Source organism: Anabas testudineus, chromosome 2 (assembly GCF_900324465.2).
Source record: "Anabas testudineus chromosome 2, fAnaTes1.2, whole genome shotgun sequence".
In the NCBI taxonomy this organism is placed as follows: Eukaryota; Metazoa; Chordata; class Actinopteri; order Anabantiformes; family Anabantidae; genus Anabas; species Anabas testudineus.
The window spans coordinates 5555776-5580372 of record NC_046611.1 but is presented as its reverse complement, the minus strand read 5'-3'; the positions used below and the strand labels follow the sequence as shown (position 1 = coordinate 5580372).

The window sequence follows — 24597 nt, the reverse complement described above, 5'->3', positions numbered from 1 at the left end:
GTGACTGCCATTTGTTATTATCATTCTTCGCTCCACTGGGGCAGAACCAGGGGCCTGGGAGTGGAACTTGGAGCGGATTGGGTCAGGGTGGTGGATGGGGGTGGACGTCAGCTGGCTGAGAATGAACGGGTCGGTATCAGAGCGGTTCCTCATGTTGTTGTTGTTGTACAATTTGGACAAATGTGGCGGTGTGCGGTTCGCGGTGATCGGGGAGTAGCTGCCGTACTGGTTTGGGGGGTGGGATGAGGGTGGGACCGTGGGAGTTTCCATAGTTACTGCTCCTGGGCGTTTGCTAAAATAATGTCCGCCGTCGTCCCAGTGTGAAGTTAAGCGGGACTGGCCGTGACCGTTTGTCATCTCAGCGTGACTGAGCGAGTTGGTGCGGTGGTGGAAGCTGCCGATCACCGGGCTGGAGCACTGGCTCCGAGTCCCCGTCCCTAAAGGTCGCACTATCGCCGCGCCCCGCTTGTCTCGACCCTGAAAGATCTCATCTAACAGCGTGCTGTGGAGTGGGAGGCGGCCGTGGAACGACCCCCCGTTTGACAAAATCTCGTCTGTGAGCTCGTGACTCGCACTAAACTTGTTCGAAATCGGAGACTGACCTACAGCATTTCTGTTACCCAGCATCCCTTGCTGCTGCTGCAGCCCCTGATGATTGGTGTGGTAAAACCCATTCACAACCCCAAACAGACCCCCAGCTTGCCCCCCACTGTGACCAGCACTAACACCCTGCTTATTGTTATTGGAGGTGGGCTCGTCCTCATTGCTGTCGTGTGCACTGCTGTGGCCCCTGGCAGCCCTGTGGTTCTTTGTCACATCACATTCACTGTCTATGTCGCTGCAGTCTATGTAAGGAATAGATGAGCTGCTGCCTTTATTTGCCCTGCAGGATGGACCTGGGTTGAGGAGCTGCTGGTCCGTTGCCGATCCGTTGCCGTGGTGGTTCTGTCTGGACTCGATCGGGTCGGAGCCGGGGGCTGTCTGCGTATCGCGGAACCCGTTGGTCGGACATGTGACGGGTGGCGGTTCATCAGAACCATTAGATTCAGCTCGGTGGCCCAGTCTGGCTGAGTCAGGCTGGTCCGCTAACGGGACAGACGTGGCACTCTGAGACAGAGAGAAGAGGGAGTGACGGGTTAAAGTGGAGAGAGGGACATTATTCAGGAGGAAGCTTTTGAATTGGTCTCTTTAAGCTGAATTAATGACTTTGCAGACTTTGTTATTCACGGGACCAGCCTGCGAGAAGCGCACACACACACACAGACACACACACACACAGACACACACACACACACACACACACACACACACACACACACACACACACACACACACACACACACACACACACACACACACACACACACTCCCTGGAGCTGATCAGGACAAAAACAGCTTTGTACCTTTGGGCATGAAGCAGCTCCAGATTTAAACATAAAAGTAGAGAACAACAAAATAAATTAAATAAACAAATAAATTAAAGAAGAGGTGAGTAGAGGTCAGTGTAATACCTCTTTTGGCACTTGCAATCTGAAGGAAGAAGACTGAGGCGTCATGCTGCTGCTGGACAAAATCTTACTATGCTTCCTGAAAAGAGGAGAGGGGACAGATGAGGTCAAACCATCAACAGAGTAAACCTGAGACCCGGTTGATCGGCTGCGTCCTTGCTGTGAATGCTGGTTAGACTGATTCTGTCTCCTCTCAGATTACTCTTTCTACTGTGGGAGTTTCTACACAGGACAGGGCTTCACCTTTCAAACGGAACCTTCTTGAGCTCAGAGTCCCTCACATAATCAATGATCTGCTTCTGGGTTCGACCACTGCAGGTACAAAGAGAGAAAAACAAACAGATGAAGACAAATGCAAACGTGTCAGTTTCCTCTCCTTCTCAGTTTATCCTCTCCTGACCTGAACCGAAACGAGGATCCTCTGGTGAAGAGGATGGGCTTGGGTTTGGGTTTGGGCTCCTCAAAGAGCCTAAAGAAGGCGTGATACTCTACGCAGATCTTCCAGAAGACCTTACAGCAGTCCCTGCTGCTCATGGCGAACTCCAGCGTGTCGTGGTGGGCATTCTGCTGAAAGACACAGAGTTTACAGCTTATGAGTATGGACGGAGGAAAAATACAGACCAAAGGCAAATAAGAATTTCTTAAAGCTACACGAACTTACAGTGGGGTCCGGTCTCAGCTTGATTAGGAACCTTCTGCGTTTGAAGCTGAGTTTGCGAATTTTGGACCAGTTGAAGGCGTTAATTTTAGTATAACCCTGAATAAAGGAGAAAACAAGAGTTAAATTTCTATTTGACTTAGTAAAAATAAAACCAATTTGTTTTTTTTTCACAGGAATCCAAGAAACATCTGCATAACGGCACTGTAGCTCCTCTGGATAAAAACTAACTAAGCACGAGCACAAACCGTACCATCCTTTTTCCCCAGCTGTGGAAAGTTGGGTGGAGGCTTACCACAAAACCCCATGAACCAATTAACCAAGATGTCACATCAGCTACTTTTTCAAGTCACAAGCACTGTTTGAAAACTTGAAAAATCCGGACAAAGAAGTTGTGCACACTGGACGAAATTAGGGTCACAGACTCATTCAAAGGGAGCAGGAGAGAAAGACGAGTGTTTGAAACTAGGTTTAGTCTTCATTAAACCATGAAACGCTGAGTACAGTTATATTGCAGCAACTACATATTCATTATTAACCTGATTATAACGTACTGTGAACGTGTCCGGCATTATGTCTCCGTATTCCCTCATTAACGACCATCACGACGAACTGAGTGATTTGCTGCAGTAATACATCTCCTTAAGAATTTAAGGAATTCACAGCTCATACCACTCACTTCAACCCACGATTTGCAGATTAGTACTTGTTGCTGCAAGATCAGAAGAATTTGAGGAATTTCAGCTCGGCTGCTAAACCAGGGTCATAACCACAAACTACTAAGCTAAAATATCTTTGCTCTAACCACACGGGATTAATCATCTCAAGAACCTTCTTACTTTCGAGGTGGCTCTTTCTTAGACAGTTGATAAACATGGAGGCAGTAATTGAATAATTCACCTGGAAAACCAGCACTCCAGTGTGAGCCACGGACAGACTGAGTTTGGTTCCCTCTCGGTCCTTGGCTGGGTGCAGGCGAACGCCGTACATCTCCAACCGTCGAGCTATTTCCAGCAGCTGATAGTCTGACTCTGCTGGAGTCTGCCCACTGTGGAGGAGAGCGATCAATCAATCAATGAATCTTTATTTATAAACTCTCTCGAATCAGCTACTCGTGAGTGTTACCCTAGTTTTTTACTACACTTGTGTCATTAAGGGAACTCAACATCCTTCATCATGTGTTCACGTGTCTCTGTTTGTACTTGATGTTAGATATGACCTGTTCCCGGATTTATTGTGAATGTAGAAACAACAAACAGTCTTAAAATCCCAGCACAGGAGAAGACGGCGGCACACGGAAGGAAAAAAAAAATCAGCCACAAAGTCTCAAAATAGCTTCCTGTTTCCTGTATAAGCTGCTGAATTAGCCACTTCCTTCCTGCGTGGACCAGGGGAGGTTGAGCGACAGGAGAGGGCGAGCAGGAGCCCACAGAAAGAGAATTTGGTGCAGAGTGTGACCATGATAAATAATCAACAAGTCAGTGGTTTGGTTTTCAGCTCCTATTTGTGGTTAAGGGAGGTGTTTTTCTATAGCTACAGCGTAAATGAGAAGAAGGTGTTTGAGGATGTGTGTGTTGTCCAGAGGCACAGAGGAGATGCCAAGTGGTATGTTTGCACATAGCCACCTCTGTGGGGGAGAGATTAAAAGTGTGTGTGTGTGTTTGAGCAGTCGTGGTTAAAGCGATAAACATCTCAGCAGGACAGAGACTTCTGGGTTTGGGTGTAATTGTGTAACGGTTGTTTGTGAGTGCACATTTGAACAAACAGATGAATATCATTGTGGGTCCTGACACCTTCGAGCCTCACCCCACCAAGAAACAGATCCTCAGTCAGATTAAATCTTTGCTCAATATTGTTAACCAGATATTTTCAGGTGATCAGTGCTGTTCCTGTCACTATTAGAATGACCTGTTGTTTTCACATTACAGCTGTGATGTTATCATGCTGTGAAAATGACTGCAGCACATTTCTGTTGTATTAATTTTACATTTAAAGTGTGCATGTAACCTCATAGAGCACTGCATACAGCAGACCTCATTTCACCTGTGCACATTTCCAGATTCAACACTGTAACTGCAGATGCATGCGACAACTCACACAAGCTTGCGGTGGCAGTCAGTGATCTTGTCCCTGATGGCATCCTGGTCGGGCAGGTACTTATTGTGGAGCAGATGCTGCCAGCTCTGGGTCTCATCAAAGTCTCCTATCTCGGCTGATGTGGGGGCGGATAGGGAGAGAAAGAGGTGGCAGAAGGGTGAGAATTCAATATTTATGGAATAATGAGAGAAGTGGGGTGTGATGGAGATGTGGACGACAGAGGAGACAGAGGAGTAGAAAGTGTGTATTTTATTTAATTTTAATCTTATATATGTGCACTCAACCTCAATCTACCTACTGCGGATGGGATGACGTGCACTGAAGCGTGTCTCCATCTGTTCAATAACAGTAATAATAACCCCTCGTACTGTACCGCCTGCAGGAGCGGTACCAGAAACCAGCCCTGTCGGTTACCGCGGCAACCCAATGCTATTCTTTAGCATGCCGCACCAAATCACGCCGCTGTCTGCAGCACCGAATTGAATCTGTAAAGTCTATATCCTCCATATGTGACGCAGAATGACAACAGTCACAGTGGGATGAACTCAGATCGCTTGATGAGCAGCGAGGTGGGAAAAACCTGCTGACACACAACGTCCTTTAAAATACGATTCAGAATATTACTGATGGTTTCTGTGGCCAAATAAAGAATGAGTGACAGGAGGGCAGCATATTGAGTAATCAGCTGGATGAACCGGGATCATGGACGCATGACGATAAACACAGAGAGCACTGACTCCAAACAAAAGATCCCAACTGTGAGATTGTGATTAAATGTGCTGTGAAGGTTTGAGAAAGATAACTGTGGTAAATTATCATTTGTGCGAATTATTCAGTGAATTTTCTAATAAAATGGTTTCAAAACAAAACCAGCTTCACACAAGCCAAAGTAAACACTGCCTGAACGTCCCCCAAGGAAATTTATCTGTCGTGTGTTGGTGTATTTGTTGATTTATGGTCGGTCATTAACGTGAAGGATTCAGGCTCCTTCATTACATCAGGTCCCACAATGAGAATAAAGACTTTATCAGACGTGGAAAAGTGGCATCACCGAACGATGGCTTTTTGTTATTGCGACATTAAAAGTCTTAACACGATGTTTACGAAAGAATCCAAAATGTTCATGTGATATTTGGCAACTGGTACATGAGAGGAAATATACTGAGTTAAAAGGTGTTAAAATGTGTTTTCTGTCCACACTTACTGATTATTCCTTTTTAGATCTTCAATCCTTAATTGTCCTCATTTAAAACCCTTTATGGCCGAGCTGTGTTTAGTATTTTGATGTTTTTAATATGCGTAGTAAATAAACAATAAATGACCTTGTATGTTTCACACTTACACTGAATGATGTGGGAGACCATGAGAGCAGCGCTCGTGTCGTTACAGATGAGATGACCACAAGCCAGGTCCCGTTTAATCTGCAGTGCAAACAAATACCTGAAGAAAGACAAACGTAAACACGTTAATGACACAGCATATAGAGGACGGGAAGGTTATTAGGTTAATGCACACTCAATAAACTGAACAGCTTACAATGTTTAAAAGCAATTCCATTAGCATCTGTACACACTCAACACACACAGACCTGCTCTGCTGATACTGTATTTCCAGCCTCAAATCAATCCCTAATTTAAAAAGAAGGCTCTTTTCTTTAATAACGTCACTAACACACATACAAATACAGTATTTAGTGGACAGTGGAGCCTCACAGAGGCTCACAGTGTTTACGTGAAGTGAATTCATATTTCCATATTGTTTTATTTTATTTGTGAAAAACATCTTGCCAGTTAAACAGTTAAAGACACAGAATGTTTTTATAATGTATTACGAATAATTAGTCTGTAAAATCCCCCTCATGTTAAAGCAACAGTTCTTGGCCGGTGTCCCACGTTTAATAAAAGGCTAATGACAGCTCCCACAGATATCGTTCTTCCATCTGTTCATCTGCCCACATTACCCATCAAAGGAAACACTGACAACAGAGAAACGCTGTGAGATACAAACAAAGGAAAAAAGGCTGCGTGCCCACTTCCTGTTTAACGCCGGAGTCAGCTGGCTGTCCATAAGACAATTTGAGGTCAGTGGAATAAAGTGGCCAGCGGACGGGCCGAACAACTTCACTGGAAACTATGTAGAGCATTTTGAAGTGGTGATGATATCTGTTTTTAAATTTACTTCAATTCTCCGGCTCTGGTTGGATTTGGCAACACCTGTGGATCTTGGTGGTAACGCGAGGTTTAGTTTCATAGTAGAGGAAACAAACACATTCCTATTGTTTTGGTGAAGAAGTCAGCCAATAATTACTGCAGCGCCATCTGATTTCATGGCGCAGAACCTGAGTAGTTTTCCACACAGCAGCAGTAAAGTCTGCTTCTCATTTCAGTACTGCATAAATTAAAAAACGGTTCACTGACAAAAACAGAAAAAGAATCCTTTAAAACGACTCGTTTTATTTTGTAGATGTATTTTTTGTGACCAGTGGCAGTGAGCAGTAACCTCAGTGACAAATACATTAGTAGAAAAGATGTAGGACATGTTTGAATACAGCTGTAGGGGCAAAATGAACAATAAACACTGAGGCTAACGCTCAAATACATCTCTGAATCCCTCGTGCATCTCAGGATACCTGCTTATGTTTACTATCTCATCTCATAATAGGCAAAACTAATGTAATGATAAGACAAAGTTGCACTTTTTAAACAAGGAAAAAAGAACAGAACCGAGTTTGTGAGTGGAAACAGAGCATCTGCCCCATGTAATCTAACCTCTCACTGCTTTTCCTCTTAGAACCGTATCTCTGAGATCTCAACTGCATTAAAATCTGTCTTCCACAGTCACAAATTTAAGTGTTTCTACAGTAAAACCCCTTGTTTCCAAAACTATGAATCAATACCCAAAAGTGGTCAGTGTTCATCTCCTTTCAGCTGCTCGGAATGACGAATGTTTTCACGAGCCTGGTTCCCAGATGACAGATTCCAAGTCTGGGTCCAGAAATGGAAAACACAACTTGTTTGATGCGAAGGCATGTGGATTTAAATGTGTTATAAATGTAAGTGGCTGACCAAGAACAACAAAAAAAAGTTCCAAACAAGATACAGAGCATATTGAAACAAGGCCTCGTGTTGCTGCATGTTCAGATGGAGCTGGGATTTAATATCCCAGTCTGGCCGGACGGAGAGCCGACAGCAAAAACAGCAAGTCTTTTAATTTAGGAAGTTCTTCTTCAGAAAGGTGTGGTTTCTGTGTGGAGAAGACCTACCGAGTCAGCTCCTCCATGAGCTGTGTGTGGTCAGGAGGGAAGAACTTCACCACAAAACGAAGGATGGTGTTTTTAGGTCCTGAAAGGAGGGAAACAACTGGATATGGTTAAGAATGAAGGGACTGGAAAAGAGAGGTAGGGATGCAGGGAAAAATCATTTTGCAGCAACTGTTATATATTCTCATATGATGTATGCAGTGTCTAATTTAGAAAGACAAGAGTCCAATCTGTATATAATTGTTAACAATTGACTGTAATCTATTATTCTCACTGCATGTGAATGAAAACATCTGTAAATCTAATTCAAGTTTACATTTTCATTAAAGGATTTATTTGTTATTTCATTTAATTAATTTCTTACAACCTTTTTGACTCTACTCATGTGGTAAATCGATCTAATGTATTTTGATGAACAACTTACGTCTGATCTGTTTCAGTGTCGGCTTCAGCAGATCCAGCCACACCTGTAGAGGACAGAGCACAACACGAATGTCAGAACGTCACAGGCTCACGCTTAAGGAAAAGAGGCTGCAAATTCATTTCCTAAAATAACCAAAATGAATAACCACTGATAACAACAGATAAGGAGAAAATATATTTGCCATGAAACAACCACAACATCTATTAAATCTTTTCAGCTGCTGCTGTGTAATGCTAGTTAAGCTCTAAATGGTACACAGAGTGTGTATGTACAATAAGTGTGAGCAATTAGTTAGGATGATTTAATTAATAGCACAAATCTCTACATGATAACACTTTGAATAGCAATGTGAGCACGTTCCTAATGAATAGGAAACAGTATCTATTTGATGTATAGCTTCATGTATTTGTGTGCCTCTTCCTCTGTCTGGTGCAGACAGGGCTGTCATTATTTCTTTAGCATTACATCATTTATTCCACTTGAGAACAACTGCTCTTATGTCTGACGCACTGAAACACACGGACTGATTTTCATGTATGTCGTCTTTCTGTTGGAGGCACAGAGCGACTGTTGTCCTCCCGCTAAGATTTCCTCTCTCTCCAATCTGCTAACTCTGGTATTTACATCATTACAACCAGCTGTTCTGTCTGGAAATAGGAAGAAAATGTGAATCCAGATTAAGACGATGATGATTTAAAGCCACAAAAATGTAGATGAAAGGATGACAGGGCAAAAAGGGAGTTTTTAGCAGAGCGGTATATCAGGCACTTCCGTTACACGTGACTCGTCACGACCTCGGAGTGCCTATGTGATTAAAGCTAAAGTTAAACTAGTGGGAAAGAGAAGGAAACATGGCTTCAATCACCACAGAGGGAGATCCTCCGAGTGTGCTGTAAAACAAATTCAAATGACTGTGGTATGGTTCTATGGTGATATGCATCACTGTGACGCGTGTACAGTAAATGTGTGTGTCTCTTACCATCATCTTCCGATGGTCCTGGTACTCCAGTCCAAAGTAGTCTCCCTCTGTCAGGTTGAGATGAGCACAGACCAGATCAAAAAGCACCTTACCCGGGGAACGTTGCTAAAAGAGAAGCAGCACAATAAGATACATAATTAGCCTTGATTATAATAATATTCAAAGACCTTTATTTAGAACTGCAAATTAATTTTAACTGAAATTAAAAATAAGCTGATAAATCACAGACGGAGGATGAGAGGACACAAGGTCACCAAAAAAGCTTGATGCAATTTTCTGTAACAAGCGTCCCCTCACTTAACAAGCTGCTGACCTTTGATCGTAATTTAAAGGTCTAGACTTCAGGTTTGTGCCTAATGAATAGCTGGAGGCCAAACAACAACAACACCCCTCGAAAAAGTGTGTGTGTGTGTGTTTCTGGCTGTTTTCTGTCTAATGATGTAGCTGCACTTGATGCTCGTATGTTCGCATGTAAACCAGAACATCGGCCAAAAGCACAGAACTCAGACACGGGAGCAATCCCCTAAATTAGCCCACAGTCATTTTCTCCTGGGCAGTTTGTGCTTAACGGTAGCACCCGTCAGTCTGCAGAGCCTGTGAAGAGCTACAGCGTACTGTACCATTACACTGAACGTTCACAGTCTGATGAGCCTCGGGTCAAGTTAATATGTAGGTACGAAGAGAAGCGGCGCTTCCTTTGACAGAAGAGGAATCAGAGCAGCGAAGGGCAAGGTGTGAGCCAAGTCTGTCGCCATCTGGCTACCGTGTGTGTGTGTTTCCATCTGTTTCTGTGTGGTCAGTCTGTCTGTAGGAACACACACCCCACCCAATCCAACAAAATCCACTGCACAGCATGTGTGTTATTCTGCAGACGACTGCCTGTGTGTCCTGTGTGTGTGTGTGTGTGTGTGTGACTGACAGATGCCGGTGTCATGTAAAAAGCTGAAGAATCTCTGGAGCTGGACGGGATCCAGCTCTGGGTGGTGGTAATCTTGGTTTAAAGGAGGTTAAGAGGGGAGAGAATAAGAGGGAGAGGGAGAGGGAGAGGGGGAGCAGGCTGGAAGAGTATCCGAGAGCAATGCGGCTTAAAAAAATAAAGACGTCTTGCTAATGCGCCACCCTTCCTCTCCTTGCACAAATATATTTGTTTCATTCCCTCTAGTGATTCAGTGCAGTTGTCTGTATAGAAACAGCCTTCTATGATGTTCCTCCCCTTCTTTATCCATTAAATTAACAAAAATTTAAAATGTGAACCTTCAATAATTCAAGATGAGGACAGACAAGTAAAGAAAATCAGAGGAAATCTGGAATATTTAGAAACTGGTTCCAACACACCATCTGTACAAAAACAACTTAAAAAAAGAAAAAGCAATTTCCTTCAATATCAGTGAACTCTTCTCCAATAACTACAGTAAACGTGCACATGCATCAGGGGGATATCCCATTTCACACTACAGTAACGTAAGACACTGGAATGTCACTGTGGGAACAGTGGGGAAATCTTTAAATACCAGTTATAATAGGACACAGGCTTCGCAAACACACGGCATGTCAGTGTAAACACCTTCACCCATGACGACGTTTCTTCATTAAATGTGTGTTTCGTAAAAACAACAAGATGGCAGTCACAAGACGAAGTCACAGCTTCCATTTAACCTCAACGGTGAGAAATGAGGGGGAGAAAAAGAGCTGTAATAAAAAGCTGAGAGCATCACAACCTCGTCAACACGGTGATGACAGACATACACTACAAACTGCATGTAAATAGTCCACAAAATTAAATGTTATAACCTGATAATATCAGACATGATAAATGCACGTTTGCAAAATCCAAACCACATTTATTTGCATTAGTTGTTTGCTCCAGAGAGTATGAGCTTCCTGTCCAATCTGACCACTCTCAGTAATAACATACTTTATTTATCCCCTTGGATAAAAAGTCTTAACAGCTGGAACTGTTACCTGTGTTTCCCATATTTCTTAACACTGGCTTCAGCTGTAGCTTTTCCCTAAATACATATCATACTGATATTTTAGGAAATGACGCAGCCAGGATTTCACCACTAGTGTTAACACTTAGTGTAAACAGTGGTGCACATGCTGCTTATTACATGGAAGTGGCACTAAAAATGGAAGAGCCTGTTCTCATGAGCTGCTCTGATCTTGGCAACAGATTCAGCGGAAATGGTCACTTGGTCGAGGTCAAACGTCATATATATAAGTTCTGCTGATAATGAAAAGTGAGAATAAAAATAGGCCTTGTGGCCCATTTACTGGGAAAGGAATCAGGCAAATCTCTCAACACACCGAGTTCAGTTTAATATTTCAAGGTTTAAAAGGTGTGGTGTGATGCTTTACAAACCCTGACACATATTTTCTCTGTTGCATAAGCTACAGTGAAACTCGCTGTAATTCACTGGCATTGGTAATTTCATGCAGACTGTAAAGACTAAGGCCAATGCTGCATCCAAAGGCAGGGTCCAGTTTCAAAGAGCCGTACTTCTGGACCTTACACCAACAATCCTCGTCTCTTTTAAGATAATTACAAGGCTAGTACGCCGATCAGTGAGCCTCAACAACCAACTATATCAGCATCAGTGAACTGTGCTGTGATCTGGCTTCATGTCTGGCAGCCATCACCCAACCGTTCAGGCCAAAGAAACTTCCAGCAGGACGAGCCAGGACTTAAGAAGTCATCAAAATAGCTACAGACATGAGAAACAGAACAGAAATCTGCATTTCTGTTTGCACTGCAGCTTTTGCTTATGAGTCCTTGCAACAATTGAGCGGTTAGAAATCCACAGTTGCTCTGTGTGTTTTTATTGATGGTGGCAATAAGAGCTGGTTGTTTTCCCAAAAACTTAAAAAAAAAAAAAAAAATCATAAAGAAAGTTATAAAAAGTCCCAGTAACGTCAGCTGGCAGGCTGCCTGTGGTGGAACCCAGGCAGTGAGTGTTTCTGGTTTGTGTTACTGACAGTAAACAAGGCTGGAGTAGCCTGTGTCAGCAACAACTAAAGCCCAAATCAATAGTAAATGTACCAAACTACTCCAAAGACAGGTCTGGAAAATGTGGTCTTGTTTCTATCTCTCTTGCTTTCTTTGTGTTTGGATTTCCTTTGGACTCGCTCCATCCCTTGATGCTCTTCGCCTATCAGGCGGACTTGCCAGTGAGCTGTCATCATGCCCGTCCACTGATCAGACTGGGTTTCTGCCAAACCCACCCTCGCTGCTGCCCAGCACAGCCATCAGTCAGCAAAAACACACAACACAATCCTGCAAACACATTTCCTCTCCTACTCCCTTGCTCCTTTTAATCCAAGACCTCTCTTAAGCTTCGAGTTCGGTGGCTGGCCGGCCAAACCGGGATGCAGTACATCAAAGTTATTGCTCTCTCTTTTCTACTATCCAGACTTCGTTTGCCCTGTGAGCCCTAAAGCTAAAAAACCATCGTATATTTCACTTCACTTTTACAACGAGTGTCTCTTCTGTCGTAGTTTCTGGAGTTTTCTGGAGCTAAAACCGCCTCTAGGTTAGAAATAAACAGTTAATGAAGATGCATCAAGTGCAGTAAGAAACCTCCACCTTTGTCCCAGGAGAGTTAGTAAAACAGTCAGTTGTACCTCTATGTGAATTTCCACAGTAAGAAAAATATCCCCAGCCTTGCGTGGATAAGGACAAGCTTCATTCAGTACCATCTGTACCTCATTCCCCTATTCTCCAAATTTAACCATGAAAAATATCAACACAGACATGTTTCAGCTATTCATTATTTTGTTTATCCTTCTATATTTTCCTTCTCTCGCCTTTTCTTTCGATCCAGCCTTGACCTGCGACCCATGGCCAAGTAAAATATTCTCACCATCTGTCATGGTGCGCTGAGGGTTTACAGAGAGCCCCACAGTGTCGCTGATGCAAACGACCTATGAAATCCCCCCAAAAAAAGGGAAGAATGGACATTTGCAGTATTCAAACCTCATGATATATTACATTTGGGTGTTTTTAAGTAAGGTCACTAGTTTGATTTGATACTCTGGAACCCTGCATAACGTATGTGCCATCTTGGCAATGAAACGTATTAAGTATCAAGACTTATCAAACCTTCCGGAAATTAAAATGAAGATATCTCACTGTGCCGACGGGACTGTGTTTCTCCAGATTAGTACAACTCATTACTGCACACATGCAAAACACAAAAGAAAATGTCTTGAGGCAAATTGACATGCAGTAATGGAATGTGTGAAAGGTACGTCTCCTCTCGAGTCCCGGAGCGTTCAGCCTCAGTCTGAGTTACGTCAGCAGGGACAGAAACCAGATGGGTGAGAATGATGATAAGAAACCCTCCACGTGGGGGAGAAAGAAAACACACCTCAAAGCTGTTCGGTTTCTTAACCCAGTCCCCTGCTATGAATTCCAGCGAGGTTTGTTTTTCAGCACAGTTCTTTGTCGAGCAGATGGTAAGAAGAGTATGACGTCATTGCTGTGAGATATTACTTTAAAATGTACCATTGTTGGATGTTTTATAACTGATCATTTGACAGAAGTGACCCAAAGACTGACCTCAAATGGAAAATAAACCCAGAAAAGACTGAGGTCAAAGAATCCATCATTGTATAATAACACAAAATGAAGGAGTTATTAATATCCTGTTGGAAAAGCACCTGGGAATCACCTGAACTTTAGTTATCACCAAACTATGAGGCTTTCACAGCAGAGAGCGAGTGTGTGCTGCTGCTAAACTTCAGTTCAATGGTCCAACAGAGAAGAATCAGATCAAGTTACAGCAACGTGCAGCACATCACAACCGCAGAAATCACTGTAACACCAATGTCAAAGAATCCACAGACGTGTTTTTTCAATAGGCTTAATGTCTTCTATCTCTATGCTAACATGCATGAAGCATTTTGTCCTATCCCCAGACCAGCAACTAGGAAGATTAGAAATGAGACAGACTGGGGATTGTTCCCCAAGGCTCAAAATAATGAGTCTCTGCAATGTTTAATAGGCTAATCACACACAGGCTATTTTCTGAAAGGACCATAAAGAAGTCCAGAAAATCTGGTTTAGTATTATCATGTTAAAGTAATTGTCACACTGCTAGTTCTTCGGCTTTAGAACTGATGGTGCCACTTTCACTGACGCCGCCTGAAGCAATTTCATCGCTTCACAAATGAAATATATAAAAAAAAAAACACAAAGCCCCCCCCCCCCCCCCCCCCCGTACAACGCTGCTGTTCTTCACCCCACTGTGTACTGCACGATAGTTAACCCAGCCACTGTGTCGACAGTCTGAAACAAATCCAGGACAAGCGTAGCCTGCACTTGTTGCTGCTGTTTTAACAACACCTGTTTACCATAAAGGTATCAGCATCTTGTTTCTGCAAACTAACACACAGCTTTTACTAAAGAATGCTGCTGACCGGGTCAGTTCAACTTCCCCTCGAGGAAAGAGAGAAAGAAAAAATACCACTGAACAGCAGGACAGCTAAGACATGTTTCCTCCCTCGTCGACTCTCCACCAATCCCATTCTCTTGTTCAGATTATCATTCAACAGCTTAACCCACTGACAGTTCCCCCACAGTGACAGAAGGGAAAGGAGTCCATGCACAAACACATATATGTCTAACTGGACTGGAGAATGAACAGCATGTTGGCAAAATACCTGCTAGCAATGACAGCAAGGCACTTTGGGAAATCAAACCGGCAACACCCCCGATGGGAGGAGATGAAAATGCCTCCAGGCTGCTGTGGGGACAATGGTGTGTCTCAGTGTGCAGTACGTATGTGTGGGTGAGCACTTCACGGCTCACGGCACACTCGAAGCAGACAATTACACTGAGCAGCAGAGGGGGATACATTCACAACGCTGCACAATTAAAAAAAGCAATTAGAGTCCTGTGTAGGATGGCGGTGGGAATGTTTTGTACGACACCAAGTGCAATAATGAGGTCTGTAAATCTCGCAACAGGGATGCTTTGTTTCCTCCATTGACAAACAGGATGATAAAATGGAAACGGTCGACTTACACTTTTAGGATCGGTGGCTGCAGTGCCAACACGATCTCCACACAGGCTTTGGTTGTGACTGAGGTTTTCAAGCTGCCCTGCATCTCTTTCCTAAGAATAATCTGTTTTCTTCAGTAATCTATTGATAGGTGTCAGCGTCTCTTTGCCATACAGCACAAACAAGAACTGAAAATAGTCCACTGGGCTTTTTCCTAAAAGAAGACAAAGTGTAAAGTAAAAACAGGAACAGGAATAATGGGCTTTAGGCTCCTCACCCTATTTAACCTCACAGCAAAGAACCAGCCATCAAAAGCTGGCATGTGTTTTTGGTTGGTGTGTGTTGTCGCGCGTGTTGAGGAAAAATGGATGATTTACGAGAGGAAAAGAAAAGGGTGTGGAAACAATTAAATGATTTAACTAGTCCTGCTGTGTGTGTGTGTGTGTGTGGCTATGACGATACACAGATGACTTACAAATAAGGAACAGCACTTTAATTATGCCCGAGCTAAAACTCTTTGATGTAATTAAAACTTGATAGCCATAAACCATAACATAAACACCAATCTTCAGAGGAAAGTCAATCTCTTTACAATCTCTACAGGCATCCTAACTTCAAATGAAATGCTGTCAATGCACTGGTAAGCTAAACGAGCACTAAATATATCACACACGGCCTATTTGAAAGTAAGAACAACACATCATAAGGGGATGCAATACTGGAAATTCCCACTTGTGGATGTAAAGGACCACTGCTCTTCAAAAGTGAATTAGGATGGTAAGAGTGATGAGATTTAAACGTGTTGAGATGTTTGAGGGGCGTGAAGAATAAAAACAAAACCAAAAAAACATGAAGGAAGAGGAAGGTGAGAACCAAAACTTCAGCCTACATTCCTCTGCTAGTTTCTCGGAGAAACAAACAGCTGGAGAGCCGGGGACCCAGCGGGGGAGACGCCACCGAATTCCACTGAGGCTTGTGGAAAACATCCAAATGGAGATGAAGAGGGATTGAGGAAGGCGATTAATAAGAAACACTTCACCTATTGAAAGAGAGCCCAGTGCAGCATGCTCCCATACACACTCACTCGATAATGTCCAAAGACTTAGACGAGTTAAGGTACGGGGCCTGGTCCAGCTCTGCTGCCATACAAAAGGTTTCATTAGGAGCCATGGTTAACACTTAGCGAGAGGGAAAATCTCATTTAGGATATTAGAGCTGAGACTTAAAGCTCCAGGCTAAATTCTTAGCAAGCTCATTGGTGCAATTCATTTTGTTAAGCACAGGTTCCCACATTTTACTCTCCAAGTCCGATTATAACAAGTGTATGAGTGTTAATCTACATGGAGCCCTCGAAGCTACTGCTGAACATTCAACAGCAAAACAAAACGTTAAAAACTGAGAGGTGGACAGGAAGGATGGTCGTTGTTTTGCTTTCAGTAGTCAGAGTACCTTCATCTAACACCATCCACCTTATCAGTGCATTTATCACCTGTGCTGAAGGGAAATCTCTGGACTGACAAACTATTCTCCTCCATCACCCGGTGAAGATCAGCAAAGACAACTGGAACAGAACTGAACCTAATAACTCGACACTAATGCTACTTTCAGAGTGACCTTCTGTGCCAATGACTAACCGTGTTCTACCTTTCTCCTTGTTCCCTCCACAGAGGAAAAAACAAAAGTCAAGCCCCATTATGCAGCAGCAATTATCTGATTAAAAAAAGCAGGTCTATTGCCTGAAGCTAACTGCTGTATCCAACACCAACATGTATCACTAAATACACTGCAGCTTCCACTTTATTCCCAGACAACCTCATTGTTTAAATACAAATGAGCTCTGGCTGCCATCTAGGGCGTCTGGTGGTGATGATAAACCTACCAGCAATTGACTAGCAGCTGATGTTCATTTTCCATTGTGTGTGAAACAACAGTACTGAGGTATTACTGTGACAAACTGGAAGAGCTTTAGTGATGACAAGATGGTTGAGACGTTATTATAGGATGTTAAGCACAAAAGTACCACAAATCCTCTCAAATACAGGAATGAATTAATATCCCACTTGTAAGAGAGGAATGACAAGATAAATAGCAGTGAAGGTTTCACCACAGGCCCACCTCGACAGCGACTGCACGTTGCTCCAAACCAACACATGTTATCCGCAAAAATGGCTAAATTGGTGTGGTGGTTTTGTGCAGCACAGTGAAGCAGAGGTACAGCGATTACCCTAAATGGGGCCCAGCTCTTCCACTGTTGGCTGGACTAGCTTTTCTCACTGGGGACCTCATTCACTGCAATTACCAGAAAAAAAAAAAAAAAAGCATCCAATCTGCAGCCAAGCTGAGTGGACAGTGTTTGCTTATTCACTGGCTGCCGACGTAATGTAAGAGGCTTCTGTGGAAGGCGGATGTGTGTCTATATGGGTCTTTTTCTCTATCACAGTGAGCGTAACACCATGTCTCTTTATTTGTTTCCTACTGCTCCATCCTGTTTCTCTCAGTAATTGTCTCTCCATCAGCACTAGTCAACAACCCACAGAGTAATAATCTCTGCGTTCTCCTTACTCGCCTAAAGGCAGCTCTGTCTGTGGACCTGTTTTTGAACTCTGCACGTCTAAGTGCTTCCACGTGGCTCCATGTGCACATGCCCACCTTAAAAGCAAAGTAATAAAATGCATGGTTCTACTGAAGCATTTGCACCAATGTGTAGTTTAGAGAGTGGTGGAAGAATTGACTGAATTCAACCTGATGTCTCTCCATCTGCACCGTGGGCAGGTCAGCCTCTGGGGTCAGCTAGAGAAGGAAAAATAAGTCAGAAGTCCCTCTCTGAGGTCTGTGACCACAGGAATGAGACAGTCGATGCCAGTCATTACATAACACAGAACGCTTCCTCTGTGCGAGCTTTGTACAGCCACGTGTTCCTCAGACCTGGGCTGAGGACACCACATGGGGTCCCAGAAAGTTTCCTAAACAGCTGTTTTTACTGTATATGTGTTTGATAAAGAATAAAAAATATATCATACTGCATTACATAACAACTCCATTTGCAGTCCTATCCTCTAAGCCCTGCCTCATTAGTTATTGTATCTACATCTGCCAAACCTTCCATTCTTGCACTTTACAACCACAGCAGCAGCCAAGGAAGCAAAAAAAAAACAAACTTTGATGTTGTAGGAGAAAAAGAGCAACTTCAGTATGAAAGATGATAGGAGATACCAGACAGGACAAGGGTTCATAGATAGGACAGGGGTAGGAGAGGAGTTCTGGGTTACAAGGTCATGAGTGAAAAAACAGACTTGTAGTGGAAATTTATGGTATAAACATTCAGCCTATATGCAGAAGAAATTTATGTCTTCCTTATGGTTCACATATACTTAGTGCCTTAGGAATGTTATCTGGAGGTGGCCCTGAGAAGTATAAGTATGAGGGTTAGAGAGAGGTAGAGCAGAAGACATACATGATTGTGGTGTTTTCTCCATGCCGGCATGTACGCATTAAACTGAGATGGTTCATCACACTGAGTTCTTCCTTGAAGTCTACTAAGATTTAGCAATATAGAGAGGAAGAGGAAAATTTTCTACTACAATGTACACACTTAACTCTACACACTGTAATTCAATATGTCTGTAGAAGACTTTGTATGACTTAGTGCTAAAGTAAAGGGAGGATGTTGCATTATCTACATGTTTAAATGATTAAAAAAGAACAACAGTTCATTGTTTAATCATGTTTATATATATGAAAGAGTCATCAAGGGGAAGGGTATTACATCTGCAGGGCTAATCAAATATTTATTTTAATAAGATTGGAATTAACTAGTATTGAAGAGTCTTTAGGACTGAAGGGCAGGTTGAAGCAAGCAGGCATCTGTAGTGCACTATACAGCTACTGTATGTTCATGCACATGGACCTACAAACTCACATATTCATTTAACATGGTTTAATGTGTCCCCTATGAGTGCATATAAACAGCATCAACATAGGTTTTGTATGTTAGGACACTGGTTTTAGCAGGGACTGGGGAGTTTTAACACACACAGGGCAGGTCTCTGCAGACGATGATGAATGAGGCCTGTCAAAGACACTGTTAGTCCTGTAAGTGCTCCAACAAAGGCGGAAGAAAGAGTGGGATTATTAGGAAGAGAAGAGAAGAGAAGAGAATAGAAGAGAAGAGAAGAGAAGAGAAGAGAAGAGAAGACTCTGCAATGCTGAGACAATGGCTCATAAAGGTTTTGAGATCACAAACCAGCATTTCAGCCTCACCCTGTAATAACTACATTTTACTCTCCTGAAACATCACCTTGGCTCTGCCCACGCATCCAAACCACTGCAACTTAACTTCCAAAACTGCTGCCAACTTAAGACATAAAGGATAACAATCATAATGTGGCACATGCTGTATCACTCTTTCTATGTCTAAATACATCTCTCAGTATCTCTCAGACAACAGTGAGGGGGGATAAGTGATTCCTGGCTGAGTTTTAACATGCTTGAGGGTAAAATACTTCAGCAGACATTAAAACATCTCCAAATTTAATTTGAGGATTCTAGCTGACTCTCATAAAAAAAAGAAAATGATCTGAGTTCGTCTGCTTCTATATATACACCACCTAATTAATGGGAGGTTGCATTAAAACTAATTTCTTCTGCTCTTTTAAGGGCCAAACAGCTGAGGTCTCAACGGTGGAAGCACTACAATGAGGCAGTCATTCTGTTGTCATGGAGGAGGGATGAGACACAGTAAATCCACAAATGCGTTTCAGAGTGAAACAGCATTTCAACCACATGTTGCAAATGCTAAATATAGGCAATCTCACCAAGAGCCAGCACATTTTCATGGTAACTTTGCAGAATTACACAATGTTGATGTTTAGACCTTTGTGTCTTTGTTGTCTTTACAGTGTTTTCCGCTCCTTTTTATCATTCTAGTCACATCTTAAGGGTGCGACTGTCTCATCGTCTTCCTCTCATACCTGCTCTTTCCACATGTATCATTTATTCTCAATATATCCATTTGAATTGTCAGCTGCTTCACATCAGAGCTGGGGGTTCGGTGTGTGCATGTGCACTTGTGCATAATGGAGCAGGGGACTCGGGGTTCATATATCATAGGTGCTGGGGGACTGCTGTTCCATCAAATGATGTTGTCTATGAAGCGGTTCTACCTAATCCTCATAACCCTCCCCCTCTCTGCAGTGCTCAATCTTTCGCAGCTCTCTTTTAAACAAAAACACACACAAAAGGTCAGGAGCCGTGCAGATCATGAAGCCACAATGCAATCATGCAACACCCTTACAAAGCCTCACAGTCATGTTAGTGCACCTGGACACACACACACACCTCCCACACACATGCAAACACACACCCTCATCTACTCTCTCCAGCTATCAGGCCTCCAACGTCCACTGAGAGAGCAAATCTTGATGTGGTTAGGGTTGGATGTCTCGCAGCGATTAAGGATAAGTAAGCATGCTGGACAAGACGGTACAGGAAAAAATATTGACCAATCATAAAGCACAGATTAAAAGATAGGACAAAAACGAAGATGCACTCCTTCAGTAATATATCATCTTTGACGCATAAGACAGAGACAGACTAAATGGGAGAGTGAGAGCTCCGCCACCTCACGTGGCTCCATATGCAGGTCTTAACCGCTACAGGTTACAAGCGGGGGGACGTCCATGGGGAACAGACTTAATTGAGTCAACTGCTCTCCAGAGAATCGACACGGCTTCATCTTTGTCATTATAACGTAGTCCCAGTCCAGGCTGGAATAAAAAGATACTGCACAGGTCTGAACTACAGCTGCAGGTACCATCATGGAGGCCCATTAAATCATAGCTAAATGTGAAAAACAGCAGGCTGGATGTTGTTTCCAGTGTTTCCAGAACAGAAAGGATCAAAACATGCCATTTAAAACTCAACAGCGTTTGCTCTACTTTCATCCGATGACATTGGTCATGAGATTTGACAACAATACAGACAATAGAGAATATTACACAGAGGAAACATAAGATCATTGTATTCCATCCTAGATTATCTGTACTGTTACATGTTCTTTAAAGAGATTATTTAATCTCGTCACGTCTACAGTATACAGTATGAGTTACCTTGATAGGACAACAATTTATCCCTTTTTTGCCACTTAACATACTGAAAAATTAGAAATCACCACTTAAATCAGTGTCTGAATGCCACACATGCAAGTCCCTCTTCTACTTAAGAAGCAGTCACTTGGTCCTGATGTCCTACTGATGCTAGAAAGAGGAGGATCATGCTCTTGGCCTATACACAGTAGAAACAATGCAGTTAAAAGCAGTTTGTGCAGGTCTGTGAAAGGTTTCACTGATACTGAATTATGTCAAAACAGGTGAAAGCAACTCAAATCAAATGAGCAATATACATCCTCCATTATTCACGGGGCACATCCTCTCCATCTTCAATTATTTACCAGGTGGGGGTGAGCAACGATGTTGTGCACTCACGCGCTCCTCCAACATGCTGCTTCCACTCCACATTAACAATGTAGGGTCCAAATGTGAGTCTCTAATGCACTGTGTGCAGTGTCTTGTCCCAATGGTTTATTTATGTAATGTAAGTTAAATAATAATACATTTTCTCAAGTCTGGGTCAGAAACAAGAACGGAACACTAAATAATAAAACTATTAACTTTAAATAAACCAATACTTTGCTATGTGCTGTACACATAAGTCTATTTTTCTACTATGTCATGAGTGTAAAATGATTTTCAGTCTCTCTGCTTCTGAAACTCTGGTGGATCAACTATTGATCTAAAGGATTCCACAATATGTCTCATGAGAACGTGGCTAATATGGGAGTTTGTCCATATCTCCAGCTGCAAGCCTGAGGATGCAGGAGATGTTATAAACACCAGATAATATCTTAGGGTTTTCAGGATGAAAGCCTGATCTCTCAGTCTGAACTGCTAAAATGTATTGACCCATCCTGTCCACACAGCATAAATCCTTGAGCTCTGAAGGCAGAGCTTTATTCTCTGCCTGTTCCGCTCTTCCTGATGCACAGTACAAGCTAAATGGTGACATCATGATCCCTGGCTAAACTTTAGCCTGAAAACATAGGGTCAAACCCTGTGTCAACATGGATCGGTAGATACTGACTATATGAAGTGGAGAGGTTTTCACTGCAATTAGACTGATCCCCAATAAACACTCCCAATATTTTCTGTTGTGCTTCAGTGGAGTATTGTTTCTTAAAGTGCACAAACATGGGGCTGCTGATGACAGATCCTTCTATGCTTCTTCTGTAAATGTTATTGCTCCTATTCTGCAGCACACGACAGGCTCGCCAATGAGCAGCCCTTCTATTTTATCTCCCTGCAGTGAGGAAATGCCCCACAAGTGCCAACGTTACTGTAAGCTGCAGGCTTATCTCCTGATTCACATGTTTGACTACACCTACTGCATCAACACAGTGGAAGCCATTGTAATAGGAAAAAGACAGATTAGGTGAGTCGATTCAGAGACAGCTCCTCCTTTATTTCACTTCACTTGATATTGGCGGATAAAGCAGCATTACTCCATTCTTTTTCTGTTTTTTCTGCTGGTTCACATCTGGCTCTTGTGACAGCGGCCACCCAACCTCAACCTAAACAACAGTTAGTGAATGCAGTATTAGTGTTTAGGGTCACGCTGCTGCTGTCAGCTGATGCTTTATTCTACCCTTTGGTCTTAATAGTGACGTCTAAAGATGTTCCACAGAGACGGACCATTTAATCCATGACCTAAAGATTAACAATATCAAAAGATAAGAGATCTCTCCTAGTCTTATGATTTTGAAAAAGGCGAGCCCACACACAGTCCTGGGTCAAACTGTCCACTCAGCCACAGACACACTAACTACCACATACATACTTGGCATTTTCACAAGAGCCAATTACAGTTTCCCGAACTGGCAGCTCTAAGAGTTGGACAAGCCAGCTGAGATAGTCTCTGCTTCTGGATTCTTTCTTAATTATCATCATAAAAATTCCCCAAATGTTACGCTGATAACACAGTGGCTGGGTTTTCTAAAGGCAAGACACCAAACTCTCTTAATTCAGACAATGACTCCGCAGTCATCCAAAGACGACATACCAAAACAGCATAGCACAGATGTCATTAAATCTGCTGCCAATGCAGCCTCTCACAGGATCAATTTCTCTAAACAGCATGAGGACGTTAGGGAGCTGCTTTAGACAAAGACATGCCTCAGACTCACTTACTATTTGCAGCACACACTTATGTTAGAGGTCACACACAAGCTCTCAGAATGGGAATGGGAACATGAGGACTGAGTCTAAAACAAAAAGGCAGATTGAAGAAATGGAAACATATAGAGACCGAAAGGGAGGAAAACCTGCAGCGTTTGTTTCTGTACATGAGCAGGGGATCTGGGGTCTGTAGGTGTGGTGTGCTCGCAGAGGAAACTGGCTTCCATCCCACCTCCTGTGTATCTCCAGGAACTGGAGATATCAGATAAGACTAATGGTGAATGGAACATAAGGAGCCATCCTCCTAAAACCAAAAACAGCTGATGGGTTGCATGAGGAGTGAAGGGCAACGTGTTTGAATATCCAGTCTGATAAGCCACGTCTCTTCCATTTCATTACAGCTTTTTGAATATATGCATCAGTCAAGATCGTAGCGGTGTGGTGGCACAAGTCCATAAAAAGGTAATCAGGTAACAAGGTAGCTCAGCTGGACACTCAAGTACTACCATCACCACACAACTGCTCCTTCACATGTTGCTAAAATCTTAATGCAAATTAACGACCTGGACTGAACCAAGCCAGTTTTAAAAGCTGTTCTTGTTTTAACTAACTAACTTTAACTAACTGTTATATGGATATGGATATATTTTCACGATGGCTTTACAACAGCCTCACAACCAATAAATAACACTATATGGATTTGATGAGGCTTGTTAGCTTCAGGTTAAAGACACTAAGACTCAAATGCCTTCCAGCACATTCATTTTAAATCACTCATCAACAAAAAAAAAAAAAAAAAAAAAGAAATCTCCAGTCATGCATGTAGCAAACCCAGACATTCATACATATTACTCACAGATATCTGGAAGACTTCCTGTGTGTCATCGAGCATCTGCACCCTTATGCAGACTTGCCTCCCTGGAGACTGAGTAGGAGGACGCAGGCCTGGCTCCAGGGTGGACACCCCAAAGCTTTCAGGGGCGCCCAGCCTCTGTCCGGCCGTAGAGGGCCTGTCAGCTGGTTCCACCATGATAACGGACGCTACAGTACGGTGCTCTTGAGCTGCAGGGACCTGGCTTCACGTCTGGAGGAGAGAGGGAAAGAGTGACAGTTCAGTTTTTCCTCAAAATATACAGCTGCTGTAAATCTATTTTTATTTGCTTCAAGCCAGCAAAGCCGACAATGTCTGATCTATCATTTCGGGTATTTTTGATTTCACTGATACCAGAAAATTTGAAGTTAGAAGGCATTAACTCACAGCTACACAGCTAGAGCACACCCTGAGCGTCAGTAGATTTCTATACACATCATATTCCTGTATTTCCTTTGAGGAATCCACTGCCTCTTCTGGTTTTATAGACTGTTTTATTTCCCCCAAGAAATCTTTGAAACCTCTAGCCACATTTGTTCAGTCTGGACTAAATTGGCCTTGCACAACCTAA

General features: G+C 42.8%; 1 protein-coding gene across 5 annotated transcripts in view; it reads right to left on the bottom strand.

Moving 5' to 3' along the window:
* LOC113164150 (FERM, ARHGEF and pleckstrin domain-containing protein 1-like) overlaps positions 1–24597 on the bottom strand; it is a 41667-nt gene that overhangs the window by 12669 nt on the left and 4401 nt on the right. For 4 of the 5 annotated variants that reach the window (XM_026363301.1, XM_026363305.1, XM_026363303.1 and 1 more), the window contains exons 2-13: positions 24012–24239; positions 8926–9030; positions 7947–7989; positions 7526–7604; positions 5606–5703; positions 4264–4378; positions 3067–3214; positions 2170–2265; positions 1909–2075; positions 1752–1820; positions 1512–1587; positions 897–1107 (exon numbers count right to left, since the gene is read on the bottom strand). In XM_026363301.1, the coding sequence (XP_026219086.1) occupies positions 897–1107; positions 1512–1587; positions 1752–1820; positions 1909–2075; positions 2170–2265; positions 3067–3214; positions 4264–4378; positions 5606–5703; positions 7526–7604; positions 7947–7989; positions 8926–9030; positions 24012–24185 (1381 nt within the window). In that variant the 5' untranslated portion in view covers positions 24186–24239. The remainder of the gene's footprint in view (positions 1–896; positions 1108–1511; positions 1588–1751; positions 1821–1908; positions 2076–2169; positions 2266–3066; positions 3215–4263; positions 4379–5605; positions 5704–7525; positions 7605–7946; positions 7990–8925; positions 9031–24011; positions 24240–24597) is intronic. The other variant, XM_026363306.1, reaches the window with a different exon arrangement.